This window comes from Lagenorhynchus albirostris, chromosome 10 (assembly GCF_949774975.1).
Source record: "Lagenorhynchus albirostris chromosome 10, mLagAlb1.1, whole genome shotgun sequence".
NCBI classification, from domain to species: Eukaryota; Metazoa; Chordata; class Mammalia; order Artiodactyla; family Delphinidae; genus Lagenorhynchus; species Lagenorhynchus albirostris.
Window position 1 is genome coordinate 31,525,405 of NC_083104.1, and position 24,548 is coordinate 31,549,952.

The following is a 24,548-nucleotide window of genomic DNA, read 5'->3' on the forward strand; positions in this document are numbered from 1 at the left end:
GACCAAAATTTTCCCTTATTTTCCTTTTCCACCATTCTTACATCCAGCCTGCCCTTTATACCAAAGCACTTAATCGTTTCTCTGTTCCAGGAGTTGTGGAGAATGACAGGAAGGCAGCTTAGTCCTGAAGATCCTGCTGTTTACCTTCAGCTTGTGAGTGGGTGGGAAGGACTCCGGCCCCAGGGCAAGATGGTGAAGCCAAACAACTTTCCTGAGTCAGTCTTTGCAGGGTGGACTTGTGTGCTCAATGTTTTATGAATTCTTAAATTACAGATATTCCTACTAAATCAAAATATATAGATGCTTTCTTAAGTCAAATATAAAGATGGTATACCATTATTTTTCTCTTAACACTGAGGAGTAAATTTTACTTTTCTCAGGTACTTTTTCTTTTTTAAATGTTCAAACAAAAGCTGCCACATATATAAAATCTAATTGTCAGAACAAAGGTCACCTTCTGTAGCCTTAGTGTCACACCTCCCTTGGATATCATTTTGCTCCATCTTGCTTTCTATCTCAGAGATGAGAAATGCACTCAGTTCTGATTAAGAGGGAAATACCACACAATATTACCAGCACCTTTGATTCTTCTTCACAAAAATAATCATATCTGGGCTTGCTTAGTTTGTAATATTTTAACCTGTGACAGTGCTGAAGATACATAATCATTATATTGTGCACATTATGATTCTATGAGAGAAAGAAGAAAAAGGGGAAATGTTGAAAGGGAATATATGTGCATTAATAAAAGGTAGTAATTCATTTGCAGTGGATTACACAGATATAAGAATCTCATTAAAGAAGGTTTTAGTTACAGACTAGTATCCAATAGTTGACATCAGGACAAACAGAAAGAAAAGCAATTTCACATCATAAAGGAGCATGGTATGGTGACTACAATTCATTTCACAATGAAAACATTGAACAAGAAAATAGAAAAGAAACATACTGACAAGATCAGACATATTTTTAAATGTGCTGCATTTAATGCAATCCAAAGGCTACCAACAATTTAGATGCTGTGACAACATGCCACTGCCATTTGTGGTAACAGTTAAAGCATTTCGCACTGATTGCTCAGTGACCAAAAACAGGCAAACAAATAATGCAACAAAATGGCTAACGCATTCAGAGTAACATACAACAGAATTATCTTCCAACCACAGCATTCTTCCCAGATTTTGAAAGAATTATGGCATGTGGACTGGAAGGACACAAAGTGCTTACAGTATTAAATACTAGTATATTTACTTTGGCACAAAATTTGTGTTCCAACCAAATAAAATGAGATTTCTCCCAAAATACATATCCTTAGCAAGAAGATAAAAAATGAACATATTACAAAATCAATATGGCCACATGTGAATAAAAACTGTTACAGTTTTTTTCTTTAGGAACAAACATGAAGACAGAAGAACAACAATCATTTCCAAGTTCAGGATACTACAGGGAAAGAAAAGTGCAAAGGAAAACTACATTGATTAAACAGATCTTCTAAAAACAACTTTGGGAAAATTTGTTATTTAAGACAAAGAGTTGTCTTCAACTTCCTTCTGTTTAAAACAAATCCTTCATTTAAGAGGGTCTACAACTGGGGTGAGCCCTGCCGGGTAGATGAAAATGCATCAGCCTTCTCCATCCCCTAAGCTGGCCAGAAGTCAATGCAGGGAATAGTATAAGGCCAGTAGGACTGATTGCAGCTCTTATTGCCCCACTCTCAACTTCAAGGCTCTCTCTGCTCAGGAAAAGCCTGGGTGGGGTCTCTGCTCCAACATCAACCCTCACCATTTTAAACATGGTTTTTTTTTTAAAGCCGCCAAAAAAACGGTCACAGAACATGTTTGGCTGGCTGGGTATGAGCTGAGTTTTCTCATCAGCAACTTTTCAGGCCAGTGTCACCTGAGGGGTTTAGACAGCATTATGGTGTGGCCCCAGTTAGCTTTCCAAAAGTATTCTAAATTAAATATGATACTGTCTTTGAAAGATAAACAGTGAATTAAGTAATCTGGTACAAAGGACTTCTCATATAGATCAACTAACTGGTAGAGAAAAACTTTTAACGTAATTTTGTATATTTATATTTTTGAGACCAAACCTTACTGATGAATTCTCTACATATGGATCATGATACACAGCTAGAAATCACCAGAGATGCTCCCAGTATCAACTCTGTGACAGGTAATGCTTCCCTTTAGTTCTAACTAGCATGAATATCTGATTTGCTTTTGGCTTTAAGTCCAACCATAATTGGGCTCATAATGTCTTTTCGCTTTACCTCTTTCTGTACATCCTTTGCTTGGTTTTCAGCCTTACTGAGAAGAGTTTTTAAATCAGCTGAATCCCGAAGATGCTGTTCTTTCAAGGATCCCACTTGATTCTCAAGCTCTTTCCTAGTCATCTGCAGGATGCTGAGATCACTGGTAAGCTCTAAACTCTGCTTCTGAGAACTGCAACATAAATATTGACAGTTATTCATGTAGAAATCAGACACAGCAGGAAGTCCAATTTCTTATACATTTTACTAGGAGGGATGGAGTGGATTTCAGATGAGGAAAGAAAAGTGTAAAAAAGAATGATATTTTCAATAAGTAAAAGCATTAAAACACTAAAACAGTGAAAGTTTAAAGCTGTGTCCTATTTTCAGATAATCAAATACACACAAAGTTTGAAATTGTAAAAATAGAAGGTGACTAATTGTATATTTTGTCATATCACATTATATTAACTGTATCATAAAAAGATTCAGTGTAGGTCTTCTACAGGAAAAGAAAGCACATATTCCAACTATTTTCTTTAAGTACTTGACAAATAGGATGGCAGACAGAAACTTAAACCTTAGGAGCCACTTCCAACTTAAGTAAAGATAAACCTACTGAAATGAGAAAACACCAAACTGGGGAGGAGAGCACAAGACAAAGAACCAGGAGTCTGGCTTCTAGACCCCAGATCTGCCACTATTTAGTTGTGGGATGTTGAGCAAGTCACTTAACTGGTGCCATTTCATTCTCTGAGTAAAGCATTTCCTGAGCTCTGAGATCTGTGCCAGGCACCATTCGCACAGACACAAACAACACAAGGAGAGTCTCAGTGCCCTCCACTGTCAAACAAGAAGACAGAACTCAATAATTTGAGGCTGTTTTCCAGCTTAAATTCTATGATTGCTGTTACAACCTGATGTAAAAAAAAATGTCCCATTTACACACTAGGAAAACACCTTGATAAGCAGGAATAGAAATTCTTTGTTCAATTCCTTCTACACCATGGACAACAAAGAACAAAAGACCTGTATATTGAAGCTGTGTTAAAGAATCTGGCTCCCATCTGCAACAGAAATAGCTAAAGGAGGATAAGGTTTTCGAGACATCCTCTCAGGATGGATCGTAAGACTCAGACTCAATATTGTAACTGAAGTACTATAGAGTATAAATCCCATGCTGATTAGATGCTAGGCAGATCGTAGGGTGTAAGTGTGATGTTGTCAGGGCAATATAGCTAGGAACTATATGGCATGTAAGACACTGTAAAGGGAGACTAGCTTCTAAATACTACTTACATGCTGGGGAGGCTTCACAAATTAACTTAGAGAACTATTAAATCAGAAAAGTTTAAAAAACAGAATTAATGTCTTAAATAGTTTTTGTGAGTTTAGACAGATAACTTGACCAATGATCGAATATATTCCACGCTTCTGGGGCCTAATATTATTAAACCATATGCTTCTAACTCATGAGGAGTTTGTAGGATTGCTTTTCAACATTTAAACAAAATTTGAAGTAATTAAAAAAAAAAAACATTTAACAATCGGCCAGATTCCAATTAATCATATCTCAAAAATAAGGGATCAAGTCTGAATCTTTAAAGTATCAAAAATTCCAAAACAAGAATAATTTAAGATAATCAGTACTGGAAACCAAATATCAGTATTTCTTGCTTGAGAGAATACGAAACTAAATGGATTCACCAAGATCCAAATGTATTCCAAATATGAAGAACTTGAGTGTCGGTATCATCTTACACACACTTTATACCAAACAATTTGCCCACATGTTCTGTCACACAGATGAGCAGTTGGTACATACATATACATAAACGTATGCGTGTGTGTCTGTATGACAGCACCCATTTATTTATTTGTTTGTTTGTGTTTTGGGCCTTTATTTTGTCCTTTTCATATTTTGAAATTGTTTTCACAAACTTTTACATAAAAAACAAACATTTGTTTTGTTCTTTATTATTAGTTATCTTTAAACATTCAGAAAGTAATACACATAGAAAAGACTATGGAAAGATATGACACTGGAAGAGAAAAAAATGCTTTAAAGATACTGATATTGACCATATGATGTTGTAAGGCGTTTTAGAGAATAAGTCAGCACACCTTGCTCCTTCAACTAGTTCTTGATTTTTAAAATGTAAAACCGATATTAAAGTTGCCTTTGTTTTTTTTTTTAATTGAGGTCCTGTGAGGTTAAATAACATTTTTTTTTAAGATTTTTTTTTTTTGATGTGGACCATTTTTTAAAGTCTTTATTGAATTTGTTACAATATTGCTTCTGTGTTATGTTTTGGTTTTCTGGCCGAGAAGCATGTGGGATCCCTGACCAGGGATCAAACTCGCACCCCCTGCATTGGAAGGTGAAGTCTTAACCACTGGACCACCAGGGAAGTCCTGCCTTTTTTAAATAAGAGATAACAAGGAATACTGTTTTCTGATATATCCAGTCCTTTCGTTATCATTTTTCCCTAAAGCTTGTTTTCTATGGGAACTGACCTTGGTCACTGAGTTTTTGCTAATCTTAATGCTTTTCAGGAGTATAAATACAAGGCTAACAAGAGAGTAATGACTCCCATTTTTGGTGTACTCTGGGGAGGGAGATGGATTAAAGAATGGCTTCAATAATAAACACGTACTACTTTCATATCTGAATTAGAATGTAAACATTGTTTAAATAAAAAACATGGAATGGATCAAATTTTTAAGGAAGAAATAAATTTTAAACTATGCAACAAGTGTTGATGAGAAAATAGGACTCCACTAAATTTGCTAGAATAAATCTATTACATTCATTGGTTTGCCTGTAAGGTAATGGATGTTAGAAAGATTTAATTGGTTTTAGCAAATTTTTGATCTCATACATTGTTACTTTTTATATAACCCTGTTTGAAAATCAAAAGCTGGATTTGTATCTTTCAACAGTATCAATTCTTTATCATAGCCATCTCCTGATCACCCGTATAAACAGAAGGGATCATTGGCATGAAAGAAAAACAAACTTGTATTTGAAATTTATTATGATTTAGTTTAAAGGGCAAGTTCAATCATAGATCTTTTGCTGTCTGTTTGTTTAGATCCGTTTGTTTAGATCTTTTGTCTATCTTTTGGTGCGGAGAAGGGGCATTTAGTGAATCTATATTCCATGAGTACACCAAAAGGAAAGGACATGCAAGTGATGGCAGGAAAAAAAGTGCTGAAGTACTACTCATTTAGCGTGGTTAACCTGCCAGATAGCCAAAAAGAGTCTGGCTGAATATTTTGCTCCCAAAAGGTATTTAAGTATCAAAATTAAACTTAAAATTTAGATGAAAATCTAAAGATAAAGAAACATTTTGAACCTAAAAAAGAGTTCTTGCATACTTGTGCAATTCTTTTTCTTGCCGCTGCAGTTCTGATGATAGCAAAACGTTTTCCTTTTTTAGAGAACGGCATTCGGCTTCCAATACATTCCATTCCTTTCTCAACTTCTCTAGTTCACCTAAAATAGTCCCAAAACACATTTGTTAATATAGGAACATAACTATTTTTTCCCTTAAACACTTAGATTTTACATGGCTATTCTTTGATTCCTGTTACTTCGCAGTGGCGCCTCAGGGAAGTTCCCATCACCCTGAACTTCAGTAATATTTTTTTCTCACTTCACTTTTATAATACAAATAATTTTTAACAGTATTTAAATAAAATGTAAAATTGAAAAGATTTTCAATTTATTGTAGAGCTTACAGACCTGAAGAATGCTTATAGCCCCAATATAAAAACACTGCTCTATACAACCAATCGTTGTCAAAGACAAAACTAGCCTGAATGGTTATTTTCCACAAGTTATAAAGTTATCGTTATCAAGAGTTAAGAGCTTTATGTAAAATACATTTCTTACCTTGTAGCCTCGTTGCTTCTTCTCTCTGCTGGTCCTCACATTGCTGACATCGAAGCTGAAAAGTATTTTGCAAACTCATGATTTCTTTCTCATATTCAGATGCTGCTTTCCGCCACCGCTCAAGCTCGGCTCGCACTTTCTTAAGCTCTTCTTGTAGAGAAGCAATGTCAGTGTCCCGCTCAGAGGCAGCCTTTTCTGCTGCTTGATGAAGGAGTAAAATTTCATCTCGGGCACTAAGCAATTCATCTCGAGTGCCGGTGATTTCACTATCCTTCTCCTCCCGGAGATTCTCAATATTGATGTGTAACCTCTGCAGTTGGGCTACAAAAGTATATTTACTCATCATTTTCTTAGTCCATAGTAATCAGGAATAAAAGAACAGCCCATATGGGACTGTAGTTACTACATGGCCCAGGCTGTCAGAGCTGTTTGTTGCTTTTGGTTAAACTGTACAAGCAATCCATGTTTAATGCAGAAAATGTCAAAATACAGAAATACAAAGAGAAAAAACCCCCAAAGCGACCTTTATTTATCCCACACAGAGAAAACTGTTTCTAACATTTGGTACTTCCTCTCCTAGATTTTTTCTATGCATTTATACACATATAAAAACAAAAATAGGGAGGGATCATAATAAATACAATGTTCTCTATGCGGCTGCTGATGAATATTTTTCATAACAAAAACCAGCTATACTAACTTTTTTGACTAATCCTTTATTTTAGACACTTGAGGCTGTTCAGATTTTAATTACTATAGACAATACACCTTATAAAGCAATCTTGATTTTTTTTTTCCTTAGGGTGAATTTGTAGACATAGAATTGCTTGGTCAAAGGGTAAGCATTAGTAAAACCTTTGATGCTCTTGACTCAATTTTCTGTTCAAATGTCAATTCCTTAAAGAAGCTTTTTCTGATGGCTTATCTAAAAATAGCCCTCTGTCATTCTCTAGCCCTTTACTCTGCCCTTATTGGACATCACATTATATACTTATTTGCTTATTCATCTTTTCCACTAGACTGTACATCTCATGTGTGCTATCCCCAATACTAGAAGAGTAAACAATCAAGAATTATTGGTTGAATTAATGAATTAATAAAGTTAATGAATATTGCCTAATGAAAGAGGTATATTTTTTAAGGATCTGGTCTTGTCCTCAATAACTTGAACTGGAAACAATTTGTATAAAATCATACTTGGTTCAGAACTAGAATACTGGTCTTGATTATAATAACACAAGGAAATTATAGGTATAAAAAGTTCCGTAGGTAGAAAAGAAGAATAATTAAAATAATTAAGAGGATTTAAGCCTTGTGTAGGAAGAAGTTGCCTAATAAATAAACATTAAAGAAAATATTAGACCTTTTAAGTCTGTGGGAAACGTTAAGAGGTAACAGGTTCAAAAATCTGAAAAGACACAATGGCCATGGATAACATGACCATGGACTTGTGGATAAAATCCTGAAATATACATGCTGGCACTAGAGAGCACTCAATGATGCCCACGTAAGACAGCTTTAAGACAAAAGGAAGCACTACATCATAGAACCTTCAGGGATAATTGCCCATACACAATACAGGACAGAAGTATAGATTCAAATCAGATTTATATAAACTAATGGATAATGGCATTAAACTATAAGAGTGTAAAGAGCTTTCAATTTAAAAAGATATACAATCTACCCTAGAAATTCTTGTTTGACCATAATACAATTTTTTAAAATAACTCACATGTCCCACTCAAAAATAAGAAAACCCAAAAGACTGTTTTTTCTTTGGGATATTTTAGGGCAAATATCATAGGCCTTATACAATGACTCCCCATTTCGTGTCAACAGAGATTACTTCTCTATTTAACTTCTTCTTACTGTACCTCTCAAACTAAAATTTTAAAATAACATTGGTTCCTTCTTTGACAATGAAGGCAAATTAATTTTACTTTAGGAATTTTACTGTGGCACAGGAAAGACATCTCCTGGAGTATCTCACAATTATAACCTCAAAGTACCAGGAGCTCTGGTTCGAAGAAAACCCTTGACAGGCAGGGGTCTTTCGGGTCATTTCTGTAATGACCCTGTGATAGCCCATACAAAGAGATAGCAAAATGGTGGATACGAAGAGCAGCCTTTACCAATGAAGGGAGTGCAGGGGCCACTGTTCTATTCCATTTGGTAAATAATTTTTGTTGCAGTGCAAGTGTGCTATGAGCATTAGAAATAATATCACCAACAAGCTAAAAGTGCTGATGCACAGAGCTACTCAAACTGATTTCCTGTCTGAAGGTCTCCTTTGTAGTAAGTCACTACATAACCCAGAAAATGACAGTCTTACCAAATCCATATCTTCAATCTTCCTCTTCCCACTCCAAGTGGGAGATACTACTGGAGTACTAGGGAATCTTCCCTTAAAAAAAAAAGGGGGCCACAAAGAGCCCAGTTACAGTCTCAGATTCTAGGGAAGAACCAAAGCCTTGAAAAATGGGAACCCTTTGCATTCTTACTTTCCATTTCTTTTGAATTGCTACAAACAAACAAACAGTAACAATCCCAAATAGCCTCCGGTGTTCCATACCTTGAAGAACCTGTATTTGTTTACTGGATTCCTCAACTTGATTTCGATAGGCTTTTCTTTCTTCTTCCAAAAGAGCTGAAAGTAAAGCACAGTATTTCTAATTTAATGAAAATATTCAGAATTGAGCAGCTGGAAAGTTCTAAGAAATTCTCTCCTAAACCTCACTGAAGGAAACAAAAGTTAGGCAGTGTTATCAGTGTTAGCAGTTAGGTAGTTTAAAGATTTTTTAAGGAGCACAAAACAGTAGTAACTGTATTCAACCGAGTAGTAGTTGTCTATACCTCGTATTGCCAAGATAACATGTGCTGTTCTTTACTTGAGAAGCATTCTTTTTTTTTTTTTTTGCAGTACGCGGGCCTCTCACTGTTGCGGCCTCTCCTGTTGAGGAGCACAGGCTCTGGACGCGCAGGCTCAGCGGCTATGGCTCACGGGCCCAGCCGCTCCACGGCATGTGGGATCTTCCCGGACCGGGGCACGAACCCATGTCCCCTGCATCGGCAGGCGGACTCTCAACCACTGCGCCACCAGGGAAGCCCCGAGAAGCATTCTTAATAGTTGTTAATCAGGATTTTGAGCTTAAATGTGAAAAACAGACTTAAAATCCTCATGTTCACTGCCAAGTACATAGTAAGTACTTACTGACAGGAAGTTCATAGTTCCCCGTGGGATGCAAATCTTTGTCCTGGTCAGGAAGGCCATTTTAGAGAACATGAGGATTCTAAGACTTTGTAAGGTACTAATTGACTGCAACTAGGTAACTGCTGTGAACGCTATAGAAATGTAAGCTCTAGGGAATAGCACAGACTCCAACTGGCCTATGACTCTTATCGGTTGGGACATTAGAAAATTCTATACCTTAACCTTGCCTGGTTCCTCTCACTTACTGAAGAATCCACTGTAAAACTGCAGGGAATATAAATTTCCCTTATCTTATACTGAGTAGCTAATATTAGGTATAACTAAAACGTAGAAATTTATATTTCTATGTTTTTTCCTTTTGCTGTACTTAATGTGTAATTAACTTTTAAGATCTTTCATTGGTACAGGCCTTTCTTTCTTTCTTTTTTTTTTTTTTGCGGTACGCGGGCCTCTCACTGTTGTGGCCTCTCCTGTTGCGGAGCACAGGCTCCGGACGTGCAGGCTCAGTGGCCATGGCTCACGGGCCCAGCCGCTCCGCGGCATGTGGGATCTTCCCAGACCGGGGCACGAACCCGTGTCCCCTGCGTCGGCAGGCGGACTCTCAACCACTGAGCCACCAGGGAAGCCCTCAGGCCTTTATTAATCTTCACAAGAAAGTAGTACAACTGTAATTCTCCTCACTTTACTGATCTGAAACATAAGCTCAGAGAGCATAAGTGATGTCCCAAGATCACATATCTAATAAAGTTGTAGATTTGGAAGAAGGTAACCATGCCTCTGGACTTGAAAGTTTGGGGCCATTCAGTTATATCTTGTTGCTTTCACATCCCCTAAAGAATCAAAGTAATCTTGATCTCACCTTGAAGTTCAAAGCATTTTTGTTTACTTGCTCTAGCTAGTTCCTGGGCTTCAATCAATTCCTTCCGAAGATGCTGAATTTCTTGTTTTGCCTCAATTTCTGACTGTGCACCCTGCAAGTCATCTGACAAAAATATGTTTATTTTAAAAGCAAGAGTTAGTATCATACCATAATCTCTATAACCAAAGATTAGCAATCTTTCTCATGTTTGAACATGCATAGTTAACAACAAAGCACAACTAAGTTTAATAAAATTTAGAAGCAAATTGTATTAAGCATTTTAGTCATTTTACCTTGGAGAAAGAACACAAATATGATTAAATTATTTTAGTAATTCATGGCAATGGTACTATAACATACATACTAATATATACTAAATTATATATTTCACTTATATAAGGCTTATGTAGAGCTTATGCAAGGTTTGAAATTTAGTAGTATGATCATAATGCTATTCTTCTTTATCAATTTTGAAATTTCTTCATAACAAGTCAGAAAATTTTCACTTGGAACTTAACTGGAAATGCAAAAATAGAAAGAAACGTTTCTTCAAGAAAAAATATTTTAGTATGATTTCCCCAGCTGTGGAATACAAAATAAAAACTAAGCTGAAAGCTCCACTGTGCTCCCTTCATCATCACTGTTTCCTCAACACTACATACATAACAAGTAAATATTTGCTTAATTATCATTATTATTTACAATTTATTTATTTATTTATTTTTGGCTGTGTTGGGTCTTTGTTGCTGCGCATGGGCTTTTCTCTAGTTGTGGTGAGCGGGGGCTACTCTTCGTTGCGGGGCACGGGCTTCTCGTTGCGGTGGCTTCTCTTGTGAAGCATGGGCTCCAGGCACGCGGGCTCTAGAGTACAGGCTCAGTAGTTGTGGCTCACGGGCTCTAGAGTGTAGGCTCAGCAGTTGTGGTGCACGGGCTTAGCTGCTCCGTGGCATGTGGGATCTTCCCGGACCAGGGCTCGGACCCGTGTCCCCTGCATTGGCAGGCGGATTCTTAACCTCTGCGCCACCAGGGAAGCCAAGCCCTGCTTAATTAGTAAATGATGTAACCTAAGTGATTTTATCAAAATAAATTAGAGCCACCATTACATCTCAAATAAGCTCCCTCCCCTAATTCTTTTCTCTCTAGTCACTCTGCTCATCATCTTTCATTGTATTAGAACTTTCTACTACTGAACACTGCCTGAAATAAATGTATCATCAGGTAGGCCATATTCTTCTAGTACATTCTATTTGACTACTACTTTGGTTTACAAACAACTCAGGCATAACAACTTCAATCTATCAAAAAAGAATTAAGAATAAAATTTCACAGTGTAATCACTGCAGGTCTTAGATATTACAAACACATGTTTTCATCCTCATATCTTACTTCTCCCTGTCAAAAATCTGACTCTAGGTTCATCTATTTTAGCCATTCTATCAACTCTTCCTTCAAACAGTCATGGTAAGGGTGGAGGCAAAGAGAGAGATTGAGAGAGATTTTCCAGTGGCAGGTGCATTGTCACAGCAACTACAAAACTTCTCTTTCAATATCACACATTGGGGGCTGCAAAGGTTCTAGCTGCCCATCTTTGGAATTGTCATTATGTAGGACAACGTCCTTATTCTTAGGAGTATTAAAGCAGGAAGTATCATGATGCCTTTATCTTTTTTTTTTAAAAAAGTTGATTTAAAATGTTGTGTTAATTTCTGCTGTACAGCAAAGTGACTCAGTTATACATACATTTATTCTTTTTCTTATTCTTTTCCATTATGGTTTATCACAGGATATTGATTATAGTTCCATGTGCTATACGGCAGGGCCTTGTTGTTTATCCATCCTATATATAATAGCTTGCATCTGCTAATCCCAAATTCCCAGTCCTTCCCTCCTCAACCCCACCTCATCCATGGCAACCACAAGTCTGTGCTCCATGTCTGTAAGTCTGTTTCGTAGATATGTTCATTTATGTCATATTTTAGATTCCCACATACAAGTGATATCATATGGTATTTGTCTTTCTCTTTCTGACTTACTTTGCTTAGTATGATAATCTCTAGTTCCATCTATATTGTTGCAAATGGCATTATTTCATTCTTTTTTTATGGCTGAGTAATATTCCATTGTATATCTATACCACATCTTCTTTATCCATTCATCTGTTGATGGACATTTAGGTTGCTTCCATGTCTTGGCTATTGTAAACAGTGCTGCTATGAACATTGGGGTGCATGTCTCTTTTCGAACTGGGTATATGCCCAGGAGTGGGACTGCTGGATCACATGGCAAATCTATTTTTAGTTTTTTGAGGAACCTCCATACTGTTTTTCACTGTGGCTGCACCGATTTACATTCCCACCAACAGTGTAAGAGGGTTCTCTTTTCTCCACACCCTCTCCAGTATTTATTATTTGTAGACTTTTTAATGATGGCCATTCTGATGGGTGTGAGGTATAGTTTTGATCTGTATTTCTCTAATAATTAGTGATGATGAGCATCTTTTCATGTGTATGTCTTCTTTGGAGAAATGTCTATTTAAGTCTTCTGCCCATTTTTTGATTGGGTTGTTTGTTTTTCTGTTATTGAATTGTATGAGCTATTTGTATATTTTGGAAATTAAGCCCTTGTTGGTTGCATCATTTGCAAAGTATATGTAAATATCATTTGCAAGTATCATGATGCCGTTATCTTACTTTCAAGTGGTTTGGCAAAAAATATCTACATAATATCCTGCAGTAGATATTTTCCTACTTGTATGTTAGGGTTTTTTTCTAAACACTTTTGACAATTTGGGCTACATAATTCTTTGTTTTGGGGCTGACCTGTGGATCGCGGGGTGTTTAGTAGGTTCATTGGTTTCAACCCACTAGATGCTAATAGCACTGCCTCTCAGTTGTAACAAGCAAAAATGTTTCCATATATTGCCCAATGTCCCTGGGGGTATAAAACTGCCCAACCTTGAGAACTACTGTTCCATGTTAATAACTTTACAACCAAGAGAAAACAAATCTACACATAGGCTTCTTTCCCACAGAAGCACTGGTTAGTAATTCTGAAACTATTTTCTGTATATTCTAAAAATGTTTTAAAAAATTCATAAATTGTAGATAATGGCATCCAGGTTTCTCACTATTGGGAAAGACAATGACAGATATGGAAACACGAAAGACAATTAATTCTGTGGTGTAAGGTATGAATTAGAAGATCTGAATGTATAAAATAGACTCTAATAGATCTGAATGCATAAAAATAAATAGATATAGAAATAAATATAGACATGTGAAGCAGTAAAGATAGCCATACATGTATGTATGGATATGAATATACATACATCTATTTCTTAACTCTGTCCACTCAAGTGGGCCTAGAAGTAATGAACACACCATATACTCAGATCTTGGTTTGTAAATACCATTCTCTAGTTTAAAAAACTAGGGCTCTGTGGAGAAATGGCTGATTTCAGGACTAAATCTAAGTACAAGATGAATGTAGAACATCTTTTTTGTGTCAGAAAGTAAGAAAGGACTCAAAGAATGATTGGGTCCAAAAAGACATAAGGGGCTCCCACTGGCCAAACATAAGACAATTTGAGTATCAAAATAAATAATGACAGTGACAGATGATAATCCACTGAATAAAACATGAATCCATAAATTCATACTGATATAGAAAAAGAAAGGAAGGAAGGAAAGAAGAAAGGGAAGGGAAGAGAAAACTCTTCCATGTTGTAGAAAGCTTGCTAAAAAATGTAGAAGGATGACAGAATTATGAAATCACTACTTGGCAACTATGATTATAATAAATGATTCAGGCAATCATCATAAGGAGACATTAAAGCTAAGAAGATAAATGTTTGAGGAGTAACAGGATATTTAAAGTTAACATCATCAGCGACAGAACAATTCAACATCAGGTGCCTCCTGATATGATGCCCAAAATTATTTGTTATATTACTGCCAAAGATGCACAACTTTAATCTAATCATGAGGAAACATTAGATACAACCAAACTGAGGGACATTTTAGAAAATGACCATGGTTCTTCAAAAATGTCAATGTCATGGAACACAAAGAAAAACTGAGGAGCTCTTCCAGATTAAAGGAGACTAAAGAGACATGACAGATGAATGCAACGCATGACTCAGGATTTTCTGAGGACATTATTGAGACAACTGACAACACGTGAATAAGGTCTGTGTATTTGATAATAGTAATATATCAGCTTGTAGTTAATTTCCTGATTTTGAGAATTATACGGTAGTTATGGAAGAGAAACAGAAAACACACATGAAAATATTTAGGAGCAAGGTTATCACGCCTGCAATTTACTCTCAATGGTTCAGGGAGAGAGAGGGAGGAGGAAGGAAGAGGGAAAGGGAGATGGATAAATCAAATTTGGTAAAATGTTAACAGCAAATAGGGTGAAATGTTAACAGCTGGAAAATCTGGATGAAGAGTATATGAGGTTCTTTGTTCTATTCTTGCAACTTTTCTGTAAGTCTGAAATTATATCAAAATAAAAAGTCAAAAGAATAATTTCTACATATATACATAAACAAATAAAGAAAATATGGCAAAATACTAACAATTGCTGAATCTAGGTGATGGGCACATATGGAAGTTTTTGGCATTCTTTAATTTTTCTTGTGTTTGAAAGTTTTCGTAGGTCTCTTGAAATTACCAATCCTAATGCTACAATCTTAGAGCAATCATTTCTCCCTATATTCTTATCCTTAACCTATCTTCCCCTTCTGCATTCTATATTGCATTGTGACACTAGAGCAATTTTCTTACTGTGATCAAGAACCTACACTGCCGGGGCTTCCCTGGTGGCGAAGTGGTTAAGAATCTGCCCGCCAATGCAGGGGACACGGGTTCGAGCCCTGGCCTGGGAAGATCCCACATGCCACGCAGCAACTAAGCCCGAGCACCACAACTACTGAGCCTGTGCTCTAGAGCCCGAGAGCCACAACTACTGAGCCCACACGCCTAGAGCCCGTGCTCCACAACAAGAGAAGCCACTGCAACGAGAAGCCCATGCACCGCAACGAAGAGTAGCCCGCGCTCGCCACAACTAGAGAGAAAAGCCCGCGCGCAGCAACGAAGACCCAAGGCAGCCAATAAATAAATAAATTATTTTTTAAAAAAGGAAGATAAATGAAAGCCTTACTGAGCTAAATAAAAACTCATTTTATTTAGATGTGCAAGCCAAATGGAAATAAATGTTTTTTAGAAACTATGATGAGGTGAAAAGATTAACGGAATCTGTTTTCCTTTTAACACAAATCATGTCTTTAGAAGTGCTTGGTGTATAGTCTGGGCCAGGAACCAGCTTTTCTCAGACTAAGGCTAAATCCTATAAAAAGGTCTACACCACACAATAACCCACCAAACAACCAGCCGTGGCACACAGAATACGTAATACTCTAGATTAAATTTGTTGTCACTATTTCTTCAGAAGAGTGACTGGATATTTAACTTAAAACCTGATCTTTGCTTTAAATGTGGGTGAGATACTCTGTACCACGGGGTAAAGGGCCAAATCAAAACATTTCTGCCTGAGTTCTATTTTGCACGTGCATGTTTGTGGAAGGCTAATGTAGCCATAACATCTGTTACCTCAGCAACTGACAGAAGTGACCTAGCCGACGCAGCTGGCCAGGTGGGTGCCACCCTCTTTCTACTACTATCACCCATTCCTTTGGAAAGTCTGGTAGTTTAGTTGCAGGCTTGGTTGGCGAGAACCTTCACAGTGGAGGAAGACCACTTTCTTGCTGGATATGTGTAGTCGTGTGAGATAGTCCTAGGTGGTAGCCTATGAATTTAACTTTGGCAGCAGCCTCTTACTGTTGATTCTCACCCCTTTGCCATTCCTTCTGACCAGCCGGGTTCCTTCTTGACAACTGGATCTTTTGTTGGCTCCTTTGTCCTTCCCATTGTTCTTCTCTTTCTCTATAAATTCCCCCTGCTATCGCAGTCCATCCCTATGCAGAGAATTCCCAAACACTGTTACTGACTTCTTTCTGACCCAGTCTCATCTTTCTCCACATCTGCCCCACACAGCCTGTGTTGCACCACACTTTCCTACTGGTAAATGTTATTCCTACATTAAACATTAATCCTATTTGTAAATGTCAGTACTATTTTAAGGAAAGGCATGGCTCCCTTTTCCCTCTTGGTGTACCCTGACTTATCTTTAACCAACACATTTGGGAAGCCCGTTTTGACTACTGCTCCACCCCTGCCCTGCCCCTAGCCAGGAAATTAGCTCTGCTCTCCAAAGTTTTCACCACACCTATTAAAACACTCATTACACTATCAACATGTCTCCTTACTCCATAGGACTGTAGCCTGCTCATGTGTCTTATCTCTGTATCTCCTGGGCCAATAAATGTCACAGAATTAAATGAAAATGGCTTTCCAGTCCTAGTTTCTGTATCACACTTCCAACTGCATTTCTGGTTCCGAGGGTGACAATACAAAACTTCTGAACGTGAAAGGAAGAACTTTTAATAATTATGCTGGGACAACGGGCATAAATGGTTTCAAGCAAAAAAAAAAAAAAAAAAAAAAAAAAAAAGGCAAACCAGAACCTATGGAAAACCTTCCTGTTCAACATGTGCCAAACTAAAAACATCACATTGTCTTTCCACCACATCATTTAGACTATGTCCCTAGTTATTTATACGTCCTGCAAGTTGGCAGTTGGATCTAGAATCTTGATCAGATTCAGGTTCAGTTTTTTGTCACTGAAAAAATACATCACATGTGGTATGACACACTTTCAGGGTCATCTCAAATGATACTTCTTCCATGAATCGCCTTTCCTCCCCATCTTCTAAGATAAACAGAAAGCAACAAATATAAAATCTGGACATTCTTTCTCCTTTCTTTGACTCCTAATGGCAACAACCACCAAGAAACAGCTTATCATCTATACCTCTTCTATAGCCAATTTGTCTAGAAACTCCTCAAGTCCCAAAGAGAGTCTTTATTAGACTTTGAAACCACTGGAGTCTCTGGCACAGTTCCCTAAATAGAGAAAACCTGCATTAGACACTGCTTGGACTGAATTCCAGTCTTCTTTTTGTCTTTTTTTGGGGGGAAATGATTTCAAGCATATAAAAACCTGTGGATCAAGCCACAGCTTTATTTCTCTCAAAAGTGGCATAAATTGGTTGAAAATAATATTTCAGGAAAAATTACTACTGCTATCATCATTTCATTAATATCTCATGGTGAATGTTTAATCTACTTTAGATTCTTCTCCTAACCCTAGATGACTAACATGACAGGTAGCACATTATAATTCTAAAAAAAGATTGGCTGTTTTTTAAAAAGGAAATAATAAAATTTGAAAATAATGGTTCAAGAAGCCAGGCATAGGGTTTCAATGAATAAAATAAAGGGGCTACTTTCTACAACTCTCAAGGTCAATAACACTGTGGTCTAATTTATATTTTTCATTTAAGAGAAAAATTGTGTCAGTCTAGTGAATCTAATTACACAGACAACAAAACATAACCACATACACTCAAGCATAACCCAAGTGTTTCTCATAAATGTCAGTAAATACATTATTTTAAAGAATTTAAGACTTCCCTGGTGGCGCAGTGGTTAACAATCTCTGCCTGGTAATGCAGGGGACACAGGTTCGAGCCCTGGTCCAGGAAGATCTCACATGCCGCGGAGCAACTAAGCCCGAGTGCTACAACTACTGAGCCTGTGCTCTAGAGCCAGCAAGCTACAACTACTGAGCATGCAAGCCGCAACTACTGAAGCCTGCGCGCCTAGAGCCCGTGTTCCACAACAAGAGAAGCCACCGCAATGAGAAGCCCGCACACCGCAACAAAGAGTAGCCCCTACTCGCGGCAACTAGAGAAAAATCCGTGCGCAGCAACGAAGACCCAATGCAGCCAAAAATAAATTTATTTAAAAAAAAAAAGAATTTACACAACTCTTACAAAGAAAAACAATGGATGAAACAACCATTTAGGGCTATTATGACTGTTTCTTGGAGGCTCTTCTAAAATTTCCCGCTTCTAATGGGTGATTTTTCTTTATCTAATTACTGATTGATTTAACAATTCTATTCTTTTTTTTTTTTTTTTTTTTTGCGGTACGCGGGCCTCTCACTGCTGTGGCCTCTCCCGTTGCGGAGCACAGGCTCCGGACGCACAGGCTCAGTGGCCATGGCGCACGGGCCCAGCCGCTCCACGGCATGTGGGATCTTCCCGGACCGGGGCACGAACCTGTGTCCCCTGCATCGGCAGGTGGACTCTCAACCACTGCGCCACCAGGGAAGCCCAACAATTCTATTCTTAAAATCAAGTTGCAAAATCTTTCAAGAGGTGTTGACAAAAATACCACTTCATTAAACAAAAGTTGGCAATCATACAGAAATGTAAGGAAAGTTTGTGGGTTCTGTTTTTGTCACCTTAACTGAAAGCAAGGTTAGGGAAACTAACCTATTTTCATCAATGGCACTCCAAACAATTACCAGTAGCATTCGTACACCCACCCTCCTTCCACATACACCTTGTGTTTTCCAGTCTCTATCTCCTACAGCTTCCCCTTTTATACCCTCTTCCTTGAGTCTGATTCTCTAGCCTATATCATGGGCACTTTTACAGATATAATTTAGCCTTCCGGTTGTACTCAAGAATTAAAAAAAATTTTGCCCTGACATCTGGCAAAGTAAACAAATTAATACATTATTAACTGGAAAAGATCCACAACCAACAACTGCTTTTCCCTAAAAAATAAAGTAGGAAATATTTTTTTAAATCCCACAATCTTATTTAATTAATGAAAAGTTACCCTTTAACTGATAGGTTTGCCTTTTTAAAAAAAATAAATTTATTTATTTATTTTTTTGGGTCTTTGTTGCTGCACATGGGCTCTCTCTAGTTGCGGTGAGCAGGGGCTACTCTTCGTTGCAATGTGCAGGCTTCTCATTGCGGTGGCTTCTCCTGTTGCAGAGCACGAGCTCTAGGCATGCAGGCTTCAGCAGTTGTGGCACACAGGCTCAGCAGTTGTGGCTCGTGGGCTCTAGAGGGCAGGCTCAGTAATTGTGGTGCACGGGCTTAGTTGCTCCACAGCATGTGGGGTCTTCCCGGATCAGGGATTGAACCCGTGTCCCCTGCATTGGCAGGTGGATTCTTTTTTTTTTTTCTTTTTTGCGATACGTGGGCCTCTCACTGTTGTAGCCTCTCCTGCTGCGAAGCACAGGCTCCGGACGTGCAGACTCAGCGGCCATGGCTCACGGACCCAGCCACTCCATGGCATGTGGGATCTTCCCGGACCAGGGCACGAACCCGTGTCCCCTGCATTGGCAGGCGGACTCTCAACCACTGCGCCACCAGGGAAGCCCAGCAGGTGGATTCTTAACGACTGCATCACGAGGGAAGTCCCCAGATAGGTTTGCCTTTGTTAATCACCATCATTATTATTATTATTATCAGTATCTTCATTATGGGGCTTAACATGTTATGTTCCCAACAACATATTAAGCGATCTACTTGTACTGTTTCATTTAATCCTCACAATAATCCTATGAAGTTGGTTTTCCCCAAACCAACAAACGAAAAACACTGAAGCACAGAGGGGTTATGCAATTTGCCCAAGGATATATTACAAATAAATGGCAGGGGCTTCCCTCGTGGTGCAATAGATTCCACGCTCCCAATGCAGGGGGCCCAGGTTTGAATCCTGCTCAAGGAACTAGATCCCACATGCATGCTGCAACTAGGAGTTCACATGCCACAACTGAGACCCAGCACAACCAAATAAACAAATAAGTGAATTAAAAAAAACAACCCACAAATCAATGGCAGAGCTGGGTCAGAACTCAGAGATCTTTGGCTCTTAGCCTCTTGGCTAGAGCCTGTCACTTTCCTAATGCTCTTGTGGTTTTATAACTTTGATGTAAGAGGTCTATTATTAATTCATTCAACAAACATCTGAGTTTTTCCAAATATATGGCATTGTGGTAGGGAAGAGGATAAAAATAAAATCTAAAGCAGATGGACACATAAAATTACAAAAGCACTAAAGCAGTTGAATATAATTAACACAATCATAAACACTATTTACAGGAGTTACTCAGTTTTCCTGGGTATCTCCCTTGTATACAGGAGGTATACATGTTATTAAACTCCTGTTGATGTTGTTTTTTTCTAAAAAAAAAAAATTACTACTTATAAATCAATCTGGATTTGGCTGCTGAAAAGCTTTCTGGGAAATTTCTACAGTAAAAAAAGATCATAAGAACAGCTACTTCTTTACGACGGGTGTCCCTTCCTCATTCACCTCCTTTCTTGTTTCTGTGCGTCCTCCAAAGGCCCAAGGTTCCCAAACTTTTTCAGGATCAGCAAAAACATTCTATGCATTAATGGTCTTACATTTCTGAGAAGAATCAGAAATGCTCCAAGATGAGATTTCTGGCCTGTACACACATTAACTTAGATTTATTATTACCACACTAGAAAAAAGGCATGTCTCGTAAACACCAAAGGTCACCTGAGAAGAGTGTGGATCGATAAGAATACTGGAAACTATTATCATACTTAAAAACAGGTTGGCAATTGGTTGCCCGGGCCAGTAATCCTCAGGGCTTCCCTTGGTACGGGAATTCAGTCAAAGGTGCCTCAAAGAGCCATGTCAGCTTCAGTGTCCATGGGGGAGAAAAGAGAAGGCCATGATGCCCAGACTAAGGAATTCGAGAGAATCTGGGTAATCTCTTGGTTAACCAACCCCAATCCCAATCATTATACAACTAGGAGAGCAGCAGGATCATGCAGGGTGAAACTAAGGCTTCCTTATATAATCCAAAACTTAGGGTCTGTACTGGGAGATCCCTTAATAGCCCAGCCAGAAGCAAAGGCATTTCTATACAAAGAAACCTCCACAGGCTGCTTTTGCTGCTAATTTCCAAGAGTTGCCTGGTATTGGTCCACTGCTACTACAATGTGCAACCTAGTGAGCTGAACTTATATGTCAACTTTTCTTGTGTACAGTAAGGCAATTATAAAAGAGACTAAATGCTGGGTGGGAGAGGGAGGGGATATGGGGGTATATGTATACACATATAGCTGACTCACTTTGTTGTACAGCAGAAATTAACACAACATTGTAAAGCAATTATACTCCAATAAAGATGTAAAAAATAATAATTTTCTCTAAATGAGAAATGGATCAAAACACTTAAAAGTGAATCTTCGGTGTAGCAGCTCTTGTCATGATTGCAAAAAAAAAAAGGAAGATTAAATGCTGACAATCACAAGTTTATCAATAAGCCACCCCCAGGCACTTTATTTTAAAAACACTTTTATAAATACTAATTTAATTCCTACCCATTTCATTCTAAACAAGTAAATATCAAATAAATGTACTTCTTATTTAGAAGTGACACAAGTGAAAGAATTTATTATATGCACTGCTCATCTTAGCCCCACCCAAAATTTCTAGAAGAGTCCTAAGAACCTGGGGATATTTACTGGAGAATGAGGAGGGCCAGAAAATGAGGAAATTTACAACTGCTACATATGATAACAGAGCAAACAGGTAGTTCTTTCAAGAAAGTTAATATTTTTAATCTATTTTTAGTTTACATTAAAGTGGTAATGAGTTTCTATCAGAGACATCAAGGTAAACACAAAAAGACCACAGCTGCATTTCACATTCTACCACTTATTGCCTTGCCTTCATATAACTTTGATTGATACAAACTATTTTACAACTTAAATGTTTTTCTTTAAAGCACTGGCACCAACATCAACATTTTAAATTTTAGTTCCTGATACTTTAGAGAACCTATCTTAATCTTTTAAGTTAAAACTTAGTTTTAACTAAAGCTTAAAACATCATATAATACATGATTTTGTGGCAAAGGGTGAATCTGATGCCCTGGTTTAAAATGTCTTAAAAACAAGTTAAAATACCTTTTAATAGGGACACTTTAGCAAAGGGTTCATTTAGGTCTTGCTCATCCATTTGGGCGTCTACAAAGGGGGGAAAAAAGATAATTATAAACAGTAAACTGTATTAGCAAGCTATCATTACCAAAATAAAAAACTGAAATTTATACAGCTATTGTATTTGGATCATTGAAAGTAGTTTTTAAATTTATCCAAGATTCAAGGGAGTGACTTGATAAACAGAAGTATTGCTTTTTCCCCCAAACACAAACTTTGAGATCTCCACCCACACTAACCTGCATACCTGAACTGCTTGGTAGGTAACAATAACATCTACAGATTTATAAATATTAGGTTAAAACTCACCTGTAGTGTCGTCACTACTTTTCTCCTTGCTTGGACTCAGGGTATCTGATAAATCAGATTCCTTTGCTCTTGCCTGGTTCTCTAAGAAGAAATAAATAAATAAATAAATAAAAGTAGAATCTCTTTACAATTAAATAGCTTATATCAATAAAACTGCTTCAGGCTATGAGTGCTCTAAATCTACTGGTATGCGAAATACTTTTAAAATTAACTGAGATCACTGAATCTCTTACTTCTTCACCACTCTAGTCCAAAATGGAATGCTGGTTATTACACGTAGCTCATATTAAATTATAATGTGGATCATGATTGCTGTGTAGAGGAGGGCTGGGGCTTTTGTTCAAGGCTGTCCACTGGCCAACTGGAAACAAAAATGAAGCAAGCTTTGCTAAAATATTCAGAGACCTGCAACAAATATAGCAAAATTCCCAGGACAATGTGGATACTGTATGAAGATGATGAAAGAAAAGGATTCTATTATATAAAAACACTAGTTAGGTTGCCTTAGTAATATTTATACTCATGATAAAAACTCTTTTTAAAAAAATCACCATTGTCTTTTATAAAAGTAACATTTAAAACAAGAAAATTAACAGCCTTTTATATCTAAAGAAAGTATTACTGTCCCTGAACCACAGGCCTGAAACTCTTTGCTTGAGTTGATATTTCCTTAAACTCAAAGGACCATTCTCACTACTTGGCCTATTCAGGCTATATTAAGACATAGCTTAAGCTCCATTACCTCTAAGCAAGTCTTCATTTCTCCAGCATGTTGCTCCTTTTTATTTATCTTCTCTGGGACATAGGGTTTTATAACTAATCATGTTCTATTTTATATCATTCTCTGTGTATACATATATCTTGTTTCCTCAGTGAGATTATAAATTCACTAAACATATAATTACTTTTTATAATGTTACGCACTTAACTATACTGTTTGTGGTAATCTGTATCAAAAATTTAAATGTGTACATCCACTTCTAGTACTTTTCCTAAGGAAATAATAGGCAACATATAGTATATATACATAAGGACGTTCATTGCAGCATTGTTCATTATGGAATGCAAAATATCCAAGATATATTCACTACTATTAAGTAAAACTAAAGTCTGTTAAGCCATGTATAAGATGACCCCCTTTAGACTGAAAATGGCTATACACTTAGCTATGAATTTTTTGTTGTATATATTCATTCAAGTCTAGAAGGATCTACAACAGAGATACCATGGTCATTTCTGAAGGTAGGGATGAACATTTATTTTCTAACTTCACATTGTTTTATACATTGTTTGAAAAATTATAGCGAACATATAATTGTTTTCATAATCAACTTAATCAAGAGATATTTTTCATTTTAGAAACAGTCAGAAACATATCTAAAACCAATACTGTCAAAATAATTAATATTAAAATATAACTTGTTCCATTAAGAACTATTCCATATAAGAATAAGAACTAAGCTATTCCATATAAGAATACATTAGAACTTATGGCTTCATTTGTGAAATGAGTGATGGATTACAAGAAGCCTTTTGCTTCCTTTCTCACTGCCATTTCTAGTCAAAGGCCAACTGGGGAGAGACAGTGAGTTTTTTTTTTTTGGTTTGTTTTTTGTGTTTTTTTTGCGGTACGCAGGCCTCTCACTGCTGTGGCCTCTCCTGTTGCGGAGCACAGGCTCCGGATGCGCAGGCTCAGCGGCCATGGCTCATGGGCCCAGCCGCTCCGCGGCATGTGGGATCTTCCCGGACCGGGGCACGAACCCGTGTCCCCTGCATCGGCAGGCGGACTCTCAACCACTGCGCCACCAGGGAAGCCCCGACAGTGAGTTTTGATTACAAGTGAAGTCACTGATTACTGAGGTCCATGGGAATCTAATCTGTGACCTCTGGTGCATTCACAGTGTACTATAGTCAGACATTTCTGAATGTACTAGTTTTGATCACTAAGTTACAGTCTCAAATAAGGCAGGCTAACACATCTTGTCTATATATAGACAGAAAAGAAACCACTGTGGGAACAAAAAGGAAAAGACAAAAATGACTCTT

General features: G+C 37.5%; 1 protein-coding gene across 43 annotated transcripts in view; it reads right to left on the bottom strand.

Moving 5' to 3' along the window:
* The window catches only part of SLMAP (sarcolemma associated protein), a 148,070-nt gene that overhangs the window by 7,129 nt on the left and 116,393 nt on the right, over positions 1 to 24,548 (bottom strand). For 23 of the 43 annotated variants that reach the window (XM_060161522.1, XM_060161523.1, XM_060161517.1 and 20 more), the window contains 7 exons: positions 22,503 to 22,583; positions 22,161 to 22,220; positions 10,223 to 10,345; positions 8,725 to 8,799; positions 6,153 to 6,473; positions 5,636 to 5,753; positions 2,276 to 2,447 (listed from right to left, as the gene is read on the bottom strand). In XM_060161522.1, the coding sequence (XP_060017505.1) occupies positions 2,276 to 2,447; positions 5,636 to 5,753; positions 6,153 to 6,473; positions 8,725 to 8,799; positions 10,223 to 10,345; positions 22,161 to 22,220; positions 22,503 to 22,583 (950 nt within the window). Of the gene's footprint in view, positions 1 to 2,275; positions 2,448 to 5,635; positions 5,754 to 6,152; positions 6,474 to 8,724; positions 8,800 to 10,222; positions 10,346 to 16,078; positions 16,203 to 17,000; positions 17,057 to 22,160; positions 22,221 to 22,502; positions 22,584 to 24,548 lie in introns of all 43 variants that reach the window. The other 20 variants (XM_060161528.1, XM_060161529.1, XM_060161526.1 and 17 more) reach the window with 2 other exon arrangements.